General features: G+C 35.2%; 1 protein-coding gene across 1 annotated transcript; it reads left to right on the top strand.

The window, feature by feature from the left end:
- The first annotated feature begins 726 nt into the window (after nt 1-726).
- LOC6586769 (translation initiation factor IF-2) lies at nt 727-1872 on the top strand. Its single transcript, XM_044009322.1, has one exon. The coding sequence runs from the start codon at nt 727-729 to the stop codon at nt 1870-1872; it is 1146 nt and encodes a 381-aa protein (XP_043865257.1).
- The last annotated feature ends 10123 nt before the right edge of the window (nt 1873-11995 follow it).

The raw sequence follows: 11995 nt of genomic DNA, 5'->3' as shown, positions 1-11995 counted from the left end.
GAGCATCAAAGGATCAAGGCAGGCACTATAACTTGAGACGGCGTGACTGGAGACCAACGTTGGGTTCGGCGGTGCTGTTGCGACAACATCAATTGTCGAACGCGGCGGACGGATTCGCGGCGAAACTAGCGCCCAAATTCGACGGCCCTTACAAGGTCGTTAAGTTCCTGTCTCCCAACGTGGTGCGCCTGGCGAAGGAGGGCGAACGTAAGAGAAGGGTGGCCAACATTGCGCAGTTGAAGCCATTCCATCAAGAAGACGAAGAAAGCGACACGATACCGGAAAATGAGACCGGGGAAACGGGGGACGAGGAACGAGCCCCGCTGTACCCGACGAAGACAACCAAAGGCCCTGACAAATCTACACATCTCATCAACTACTAACTTCCCCGTAGAGCCCCTTATTAACGCTAACACTAATGCAGTAGTTAGAGGGCCATTTCGGTCATTAACACGAATAAAAACAGAAGACTAAAGAATCTGAACTTACAGGGAAGTAACAGTATGGAGGACGTCATCGAGATAAGTAGCGACGACGAAGGCTCAGTCCGAGTCGAAGACGCAAGCAGCGACAGCACGGAGCCGTTCTCCAGAGGAGAGGGCGCGGAGTCGGCCGAGGCCGAGGGACCCGAGGCTCGGTAGGGAATACTATCGTCGCCAAGAGGAGCGGGCGCCGCCCCGGCGTGTACATACGGTCCTCCGCTCGACGGTGAACGTGGCGACCAGGATGGACGGCCTTATCCAACTGGTGCAGGCCAGATACACGACGGTGTATATCCAGGTGCCTAGGGGGGGCACCACGCCACCACTCGTGGAGGAGCCGCCATCTCCGCCCCGCCCACCGGGCAGCCCGAAGTCCGGCGCGCGGAGATGTACAGAGGATGGAGCCCCGTCAAGGTGGGCGACGCCGACGCCGTGGACGGCGAGCGAAGATGAGGAGTTTCCACCAGAAATGGACAGCAGTTCCCCGTCACGGGGGTGGGAAGGCGGCAGGGAGCATTGTCCCTCCGTCGAGGACCCCACCCCGGAGACCGCGGCGCGGGACGAAGTGGAGGAAGGGCACAGTGAGGTGTCCATAAGTTTCGGCGAAGAGTTCGAGGCCGAGGAGGCGAGTCCCGAGGAAGGCGGCGTTGCAAGCCCCATTCCTCGAAGGCTAGATGATGGATCCCCGTCACGGGGGTGGGAAGGCGGCAGGGAGCATTGTCCCTCCGTCGAGGACCCCATCCCGGAGACCGCGGCGCGGGACGGAGCGGAAGCAGAGCAGCTGAGCGTCCGAGTGGAAGATGCGAATCCCGAGGAGGACACCGCCACAGATCCTGTTCCCCAACGCCGAACTGACGACGACGTTGAGAGGGACCAGCCGCCGGAACCAGCCGCCAGGGTCACGTTGCGATATACGCCGGGCACGGTCGAAAACCGGCGCCTGTCATGCTCGTCGCAGTCCAGCGCAGAGCGCCCGACAGATCAAGGCCAGGCGTCCAGGCGCAAGCGTCGTCGGCGACGACGAAGAGGACGACCAGTGCCCGCGCGCGAACCGGACACCCGCGCCCCGGCCAGTCGAAGAAATCTAACGGACGGCGCCGAGGGCCCATCCGCGCGTCGGCAGCGCAGAGAGCGCAGCCAGGTTGGGAGCGGCCGAAAACGCGACCAACGTCGAGACGAGTCGACGGAGGAGGAGAGGCGTCTATTGGCAGACATGGCGGAGCTGTTGGACGGATGGGAGGTGAGCCTTGAGGACGCGCTGGACGCAGAGGACGTGGAAGCGTTGAGGATGTTGCCGCTGATCCCCGTCAACTGGAGGATACGCCCTGCTGGCGTCGAGCTGAGCGAGGGAGGTAATCCAACTCCTGAGGCGGGAGGTGGAAACACGTAGATGGCCGCACAGGAGAACCCGTTTCCGAGTTGCGGCGGGGGGAACGGTCATACACAGTGACCATCAATTCATCGGGGGGCGTAACAGTCGCTCCGTCGAAGTAAGGGGGGGGTGTAAGGTGGCCTTTTGCCCACCTTACATTTTTGGCATTATAGCGGTCGAGGTTACTGAAATTTGTAGTGAGTAAGTTAGCATTAAGATATATTTGTAGTGAGTAAGTTAGCATTAAGATATATTTGTAGTGAGTAAGTTAGTAGTAAGATATATTTGTAGTGAGTAGGTTGGTAGTAGGCCATATTTTGTAGCAAGTAAGTTGGTTAGTAGGTTATATTTCGTAGTATGTAAGATAGTGAATGGAAAAAGAAATGAATTGGATTATAGTCGTTAAGTTTATATTTGAATTATCGATTGTTTTGTTAGATAAGTAAGTAGATAAAGGTATCATAGTCGTTAGCTTTAGATAGTAAGCAAAATTCAAATGAGTGGGCGGGCACGCGATCAGCAATGCAACCATGCAGCTCGAAAGCTCGCGGTGGTGAATTGCATTGCTGGTCGCGTGGTGAAATCTGCAGAGCGCAAGGAAAGGCTTGAAAGCTGCGCGCAGATTTTAATTGGTTTTGAGCACTCAACGCGAACGGTCGGCGTTAAAGAAAATAATAAACGGATAGGCGAGGGGTAGGAAACACGAGGTAATATGGAATAAAATGTTAACGTATTTAGAAATGATTGTGTTCTCATTCGTAGTTGATTTGGTAATAATAACCCACCAATAATCTTAACATTACTAACCGGTGGTTAGCACGAGGGCAATCCTGTGCGCCAGACGGCCAAAACTCTGGCACACAAAACCGCGTGGTCTGGAGTGAACGCCGGCGTCAACGCTGGGCGTTCCTCGATCCGCGGTCCACCATTTGTAGTAGAATAGCCCCACTAACATCCCGCAATACGCCTTTGTAGCCCCGACCCCAGCAATCTGGAGTGCGTTTAGCCGCGCCACTCGATCGCTGCAGCCATCCCACGTGCAAACGTGTGGGGGCGTGGTCGGCGAGTTCGGGCTGAGTGGCCATTTAATACGTAATAACTCCCCCATCCTCTCCCGTTTCTCTAACTCGTAGTCCCGTAGTAATTTACAAATGTCTTGTAAGTTGTGGCCCTGGGCAGACTGAAGCTCTGACCCCGGCTGGAAAATTCTAACTTTACAGTAATTATTACAACATGTGATATAGAATCAGAAAAAGCAAATCGATTCAATATTTTGATGCTTTCATAACAGAAAATTTTAAAGTATTCGGCAATAAACTAGTAAGTATTGCAATAGAGAAAAATGAATTCAGTAATTATTGCAACATGTGACGGAGAATCAGAAAAAGCAAATCGATTCAATATTTTGATGCTTTCATAACAGAAAATTTTAAAGTATTCGGCAATAAACTAGTAAGTATTGCAATAGAGAAAAATGAATTTAGTAATTATTGCAACATGTGATGGAGAATCAGAAAAAGCAAATCGATTCATTATTTTGATGCTTTGATAATAGAAAATTTTTAAAAAATTAAGCAATAATCTAGTAAGTATTGCAATAGAGAAAAATGAATTCAGTAATTATTGCAACATGTGACGGAGAATAAGAAAAAACAAATCGATTCAATATTTTGATGCTTTCATAACAGAAAATTTTAAGGGATTCGGCAATAAACTAGTAAGTATTGCAATAGAGAAAAATGAATTCAGTAATTATTGCAACATGTGATGGAGAATCAGAAAAAGCAAATCGATTCATTATTTTGATGCTTTGATAATAGAAAATTTTAAAAAAATTAAGCAATAATCTAGTAAGTATTGCAATAGAGAAAAATGAATTCAGTAATTATTGCAACATGTGACGGAGAATCAGAAAAAGCAAATCGATTCAATATTTTGATGCTTTCATAACAGAAAATTTTAAAGTATTCGGCAATAAACTAGTAAGTATTGCAATAGAGAAAAATGAATTCAGTAATTATTTCAACATGTGATGGAGAATCAGAAAAAAGCAAATCGACTCAATATTGTGATGCTTTGATAACAGAAAATTTTAAAGTATTCGGCAATAAACTAGTAAGTATTGCAATAGAGAAAAATGAATTCAGTAATTATTGCAACATGTGATGGAGAATCAGAAAAAGCAAATCGACTCAATATTTTGATGCTTTCATAACAGAAAATTTTAAAGTATTCGGCAAAAAAACTAGTGAGTATTGCAATAGAGAAAAATGAATTTAGTAATTATTGCAGCATATGATGGACAATCAGAAAAAAGCAAATCGACTCAATATTTTGATGCTTTGATAACAGAAAATTTTTAAATATTTGGTAATAAACTAGTAAATATTAAATAGAGAAAAATGAATTCAGTAATTATTGCAACATATGATGGAGAATCAGAAAAAGCAAATCGACTCAATATTGTGATGCTTTGATAGCAGAAATTTTAAAATATTAGGGAATAATCTAGTATGTATTGCAATAGAGAAAAATGAATTCAGTAATTATTGCAACATGTGATGGAGAATCAGAAAAAGCAAATCGACTCATTATTTTGATGCTTTCATAACAGAAAATTTTAAAGTATTCGGCAATAAACTAGTAAGTATTGCAATAGAGAAAAATGAATTCAGTAATTATTTCAACATGTGATGGAGAATCAGAAAAAACAAATCGACTCATTATTTTGATGCTTTCATAACAGAAAATTTTAAAGTATTCGGCAATAAACTAGTAAGTATTGCAATAGAGGAAAATGAATTCAGTAATTATTACAACATGTGATATAGAATCAGAAAAAGCAAATCGATTCAATATTTTGATTCTTTCATAACAGAAAATTTTAAAGTATTCGGCAATAAACTAGTAAGTATTGCAATAGAGAAAAACGAATTCAGTAATTATTGCAACATGTGACGGAGAATCAGAAAAAGCAAATCGATTCAATATTTTGATGCTTTCATAACAGAAAATTTTAAAGTATTCGGCAATAAACTAGTAAGTATTGCAATAGAGAAAAACGAATTCAGTAATTATTGCAACATGTGACGGAGAATCAGAAAAAGCAAATCGATTCAATATTTTGATGCTTTCATAACAGAAAATTTTAAAGTATTCGGCAATAAACTAGTAAGTATTGCAATAGAGAAAAATGAATTCAGTAATTATTACAACATGTGATATAGAATCAGAAAAAGCAAATCGATTCAATATTTTGATGCTTTCATAACAGAAAATTTTAAAATATTTGGCAATAAACTAGTAAGTATTGCAATAGAGAAAAATGAATTCAGTAATTATTGCAACATGTGACGGAGAATCAGAAAAAGCAAATCGATTCAATATTTTGATGCTTTCATAACATAAAATTTTAAAGTATTTGGCAATAAACTAGTAAGTATTGCAATAGAGAAAAATGAATTCAGTAATTATTGCAACATGTGATGGAGAATCAGAAAAAGCAAATCGATTCATTATTTTGATGCTTTGATAATAGAAAATTTTTTAAAAATTAAGCAATAATCTAGTAAGTATTGCAATAGAGAAAAACGAATTCAGTAATTATTACAACATGTGACGGAGAATCAGAAAAAGCAAATCGATTCAATATTTTGATGCTTTCATAACAGAAAATTTTAAAGTATTCGGCAATAAACTAGTAAGTATTGCAATAGAGAAAAATGAATTCAGTAATTATTACAACATGTGATATAGAATCAGAAAAAGCAAATCGATTAATATTTTGATGCTTTCATAACAGAAAATTTTAAAGTATTCGGCAATAAACTAGTAAGTATTGCAATAGAGAAAAATGAATTCAGTAATTATTGCAACATGTGACGGAGAATCAGAAAAAGCAAATCGATTCAATATTTTGATGCTTTCATAACAGAAAATTTTAAAGTATTCGGCAATAAAATAGTAAGTATTGCAATAGAGAAAAATGAATTCAGTAATTATTGCAACATGTGACGGAGAATCAGAAAAAGCAAATCGATTCAATATTTTGATGCTTTCATAACAGAAAATTTTAAAGTATTCGGCAATAAACTAGTAAGTATTGCAATAGAGAAAAATGAATTCAGTAATTATTTCAACATGTGATGGAGAATCAGAAAAAGCAAATCGACTCAATATTGTGATGCTTTGATAGCAGAAAATTTTAAAGTATTCGGCAATAAAATAGTAAGTATTGCAATAGAGAAAAATGAATTTAGTAATTATTGCAACATGTGATGGAGAATCAGAAAAAGCAAATCGATTCATTATTTTGATGCTTTGATAATAGAAAATTTTAAAATAATTAAGCAATAATCTAGTAAGTATTGTATTAGAGAAAAATGAATTCAGTAATTATTGCAACATGTGATGGAAAATCAGAAAAAGCAAATCGATTCAATATTTTGATGCTTTCATAACAGAAAATTTTTAAGTATTCGGCAATAAACTAGTAAGTATTGAAATAGAGAAAAATGAATTCAGTAATTATTGCAACATGTGATGGAGAATCAGAAAAAGCAAATCGATATATTATTTTCATGCTTTGATAATAGAAAATTTTTAAAAAATTAAGCAATAATCTAGTAAGTATTGCAATAGAGAAAAATGAATTCAGTAATTATTGCAACATGTGACGGAGAATCAGAAAAAACAAATCGATTCAATATTTTGATGCTTTCATAACAGAAAATTTTAAGGGATTCGGCAATAAACTAGTAAGTATTGCAATAGAGAAAAATGAATTCAGTAATTATTGCAACATGTGATGGAGAATCAGAAAAAGCAAATCGATTCATTATTTTGATGCTTTGATAATAGAAAATTTTAAAAAAATTAAGCAATAATCTAGTAAGTATTGCAATAGAGAAAAATGAATTCAGTAATTATTGCAACATGTGACGGAGAATCAGAAAAAGCAAATCGATTCAATATTTTGATGCTTTCATAACAGAAAATTTTAAAGTATTCGGCAATAAACTAGTAAGTATTGCAATAGAGAAAAATGAATTCAGTAATTATTTCAACATGTGATGGAGAATCAGAAAAAGCAAATCGACTCAATATTGTGATGCTTTGATAACAGAAAATTTTAAAGTATTCGGCAAAAAACTAGTGAGTATTGCAATAGAGAAAAATGAATTTAGTAATTATTGCAGCATATGATGGACAATCAGAAAAAGCAAATCGACTCAATATTTTGATGCTTTGATAACAGAAAATTTTTAAATATTTGGTAATAAACTAGTAAATATTAAATAGAGAAAAATGAATTCAGTAATTATTGCAACATATGATGGAGAATCAGAAAAAGCAAATCGACTCAATATTGTGATGCTTTGATAGCAGAAATTTTAAAATATTAGGGAATAATCTAGTATGTATTGCAATAGAGAAAAATGAATTCAGTAATTATTGCAACATGTGATGGAGAATCAGAAAAAGCAAATCGACTCATTATTTTGATGCTTTCATAACAGAAAATTTTAAAGTATTCGGCAATAAACTAGTAAGTATTGCAATAGAGAAAAATGAATTCAGTAATTATTTCAACATGTGATGGAGAATCAGAAAAAAACAAATCGACTCATTATTTTGATGCTTTCATAACAGAAAATTTTAAAGTATTCGGCAATAAACTAGTAAGTATTGCAATAGAGAAAAATGAATTCAGTAATTATTACAACATGTGATATAGAATCAGAAAAAAGCAAATCGATTCAATATTTTGATTCTTTCATAACAGAAAATTTTAAAGTATTCGGCAATAAACTAGTAAGTATTGCAATAGAGAAAAACGAATTCAGTAATTATTGCAACATGTGACGGAGAATCAGAAAAAGCAAATCGATTCAATATTTTGATGCTTTCATAACAGAAAATTTTAAAGTATTCGGCAATAAACTAGTAAGTATTGCAATAGAGAAAAACGAATTCAGTAATTATTGCAACATGTGACGGAGAATCAGAAAAAGCAAATCGATTCAATATTTTGATGCTTTCATAACAGAAAATTTTAAAGTATTCGGCAATAAACTAGTAAGTATTGCAATAGAGAAAAATGAATTCAGTAATTATTACAACATGTGATATAGAATCAGAAAAAGCAAATCGATTCAATATTTTGATGCTTTCATAACAGAAAATTTTAAAGTATTCGGCAATAAACTAGTAAGTATTGCAATAGAGAAAAAATGAATTCAGTAATTATTGCAACATGTGACGGAGAATCAGAAAAAGCAAATCGATTCAATATTTTGATGCTTTCATAACATAAAATTTTAAAGTATTTGGCAATAAACTAGTAAGTATTGCAATAGAGAAAAATGAATTCAGTAATTATTGCAACATGTGATGGAGAATCAGAAAAAGCAAATCGATTCATTATTTTGATGCTTTGATAATAGAAAATTTTTTAAAAATTAAGCAATAATCTAGTAAGTATTGCAATAGAGAAAAACGAATTCAGTAATTATTGCAACATGTGACGGAGAATCAGAAAAAAGCAAATCGATTCAATATTTTGATGCTTTCATAACAGAAAATTTTAAAGTATTCGGCAATAAACTAGTAAGTATTGCAATAGAGAAAAATGAATTCAGTAATTATTACAACATGTGATATAGAATCAGAAAAAGCAAATCGATTCAATATTTTGATGCTTTCATAACAGAAAATTTTGAAGTATTCGGCAATAAACTAGTAAGTATTGCAATAGAGAAAAATGAATTCAGTAATTATTGCAACATGTGACGGAGAATCAGAAAAAGCAAATCGATTCAATATTTTGATGCTTTCATAACAGAAAATTTTAAAGTATTCGGCAATAAACTAGTAAGTATTGCAATAGAGAAAAATGAATTCAGTAATTATTTCAACATGTGATGGAGAATCAGAAAAAGCAAATCGACTCAATATTGTGATGCTTTGATAGCAGAAAATTTTAAAGTATTCGGCAATAAAATAGTAAGTATTGCAATAGAGAAAAATGAATTCAGTAATTATTGCAACATGTGACGGAGAATCAGAAAAAGCAAATCGATTCAATATTTTGATGCTTTCATAACAGAAAATTTTAAAGTATTCGGCAATAAACTAGTAAGTATTGCAATAGAGAAAAATGAATTCAGTAATTATTTCAACATGTGATGGAGAATCAGAAAAAGCAAATCGACTCAATATTGTGATGCTTTGATAGCAGAAAATTTTAAAATAATTAAGCAATAAACTAGTAAGTATTGCAATAGAGAAAAATGAATTCAGTAATTATTACAACATGTGATATAGAATCAGAAAAAGCAAATCGATTCAATATTTTGATGCTTTCATAACAGAAAATTTTAAAGTATTCGGCAATAAACTAGTAAGTATTGCAATAGAGAAAAAATGAATTCAGTAATTATTGCAACATGTGACGGAGAATCAGAAAAAGCAAATCGATTCAATATTTTGATGCTTTCATAACAGAAAATTTTAAAGTATTCGGCAATAAACTAGTAAGTATTGCAATAGAGAAAAATGAATTTAGTAATTATTGCAACATGTGATGGAGAATCAGAAAAAGCAAATCGATTCATTATTTTGATGCTTTGATAATAGAAAATTTTAAAATAATTAAGCAATAATCTAGTAAGTATTGTATTAGAGAAAAATGAATTCAGTAATTATTGCAACATGTGATGGAAAATCAGAAAAAGCAAATCGATTCAATATTTTTATGCTTTCATAACAGAAAATTTTTAAGTATTCGGCAATAAACTAGTAAGTATTGCAATAGAGAAAAATGAATTCAGTAATTATTGCAACATGTGATGGAGAATCAGAAAAAGCAAATCGATATATTATTTTCATGCTTTGATAATAGAAAATTTTTAAAAAATTAAGCAATAATCTAGTAAGTATTGCAATAGAGAAAAATGAATTCAGTAATTATTGCAACATGTGACGGAGAATCAGAAAAAACAAATCGATTCAATATTTTGATGCTTTCATAACAGAAAATTTTAAGGGATTCGGCAATAAACTAGTAAGTATTGCAATAGAGAAAAATGAATTCAGTAATTATTGCAACATGTGATGGAGAATCAGAAAAAGCAAATCGATTCATTATTTTGATGCTTTGATAATAGAAAATTTTAAAAAAATTAAGCAATAATCTAGTAAGTATTGCAATAGAGAAAAATGAATTCAGTAATTATTGCAACATGTGACGGAGAATCAGAAAAAGCAAATCGATTCAATATTTTGATGCTTTCATAACAGAAAATTTTAAAGTATTCGGCAATAAACTAGTAAGTATTGCAATAGAGAAAAATGAATTCAGTAATTATTTCAACATGTGATGGAGAATCAGAAAAAAGCAAATCGACTCAATATTGTGATGCTTTGATAACAGAAAATTTTAAAGTATTCGGCAATAAACTAGTAAGTATTGCAATAGAGAAAAATGAATTCAGTAATTATTGCAACATGTGATGGAGAATCAGAAAAAGCAAATCGACTCAATATTTTGATGCTTTCATAACAGAAAATTTTAAAGTATTCGGCAAAAAACTAGTGAGTATTGCAATAGAGAAAAATGAATTTAGTAATTATTGCAGCATATGATGGAGAATCAGAAAAAGCAAATCGATTCATTATTTTGATGCTTTGATAATAGAAAATTTTTAAAAAATTAAGCAATAATCTAGTAGGTATTGCAATAGAGAAAAATAAATTCAGTAATTATTGCAACATGTGATATAGAATCAGAAAAAGCAAATCGATTCAATATTTTGATGCTTTCATAACAGAAAATTTTAAAGTATTCGGCAATAAACTAGTAAGTATTGCAATAGAGAACAAGTAAGAAGACTCTAGTCGAGACTGCTCGACTAGGAGATACCCTGAGCCCTCTAATCTGATATTCTAATCACTCTGCGCTTCTTTTCGGCACTCACAAGTATTAGAATGCGCTCTGCTAACTGCGCAGTAAGCAGCGACTGCGCTTGTGCTGCGCTGCAGTGTGGGCAACATTATAAGGATTTATTTGTTGAATATTTAAATTTCTAGACGTACAATCTTAATGAAACTTTCAGAACATAATCATAATATTCAAATGTATGTACATTCCAAAGCACAAGTCTCTAGTACTTGAAATACGCCTTTTACAAAGGTGTGGGTGAGGGGGTGAATATAGGGGTGGGGGGTAAATTACAACAAAAATCGAAATTATATAAAATGCATATAAGTCTACATATAAAAATTTGGAAGCTCTAGCTCTAAAGGTGTAGGAGGCATAATTAAATAACTAGCTTTCGATAAGGTTTTTGATCGATAATAAATTATCGGGAGTAGTTATCGATATAAAAAGAAAAACTTGATATGCGCGTGATATACACGGACCTAGGAAAAAAATTTCAAGCCTCTAGCTCTTATATCTTCTGAAATCGACGCGTTCATACATACGGACGGACGGACGGACGGACGGACGGACGGACGGACGGACGGACGGACGGACGGACAGACAGACGGACAGGGCCAAATCGACTTAGCTCGTCGCCCTGATCAAGAATATATATACTTTGTGGGGTCTGCCACGCCTCCTTCTGCCTGTTACATACTTTTAACAAAACCATTATACCCTGATTTCCCATTTTCAATGGGTTCAGGGTATAAAAATGAATTCAGTAATTAGCGCAACATGTGATGGAGAATCAGAAAAAGCAAATCGATTTATTATTTTGATGCTTTGATATCAGAAAATTTTAAAATAATTAAGCAATAAACTAGTAAGTATTGCAATAGAGAAAAATGAATTCAGTAATTATTACAACATGTGATATAGAATCAGAAAAAGCAAATCGATTCAATATTTTGATGCTTTCATAACAGAAAATTTTAAAGTATTCGGCAATAAACTAGTAAGTATTGCAATAGAGAACAAGTAAGAAAGCTCTAGTCGAGACTGCTCGACTACGAGATCCCCTGAACCCTTGGAGCAATAGATATTTCAATACTTTTTCGCGACTTTCAGCTTACACAAGAAACACGCACACACACACACACGCACGTACGCAAACACAGGCATACATACACACACACGCATACAGACACACATACA

Source organism: Drosophila mojavensis, unplaced genomic scaffold (genome assembly GCF_018153725.1).
Source record: "Drosophila mojavensis isolate 15081-1352.22 unplaced genomic scaffold, ASM1815372v1 contig_65, whole genome shotgun sequence".
In the NCBI taxonomy this organism is placed as follows: Eukaryota; Metazoa; Arthropoda; class Insecta; order Diptera; family Drosophilidae; genus Drosophila; species Drosophila mojavensis.
This window is presented reverse-complemented; position numbering and strand designations above follow the sequence as displayed.

Excerpts from the sequence above, each read along its gene's own strand:
- LOC6586769 (XM_044009322.1), top strand. The coding sequence starts at position 727 with ATGGACGGCCTTATCCAACTGGTGCAGGCCAGATACACGACGGTGTAT.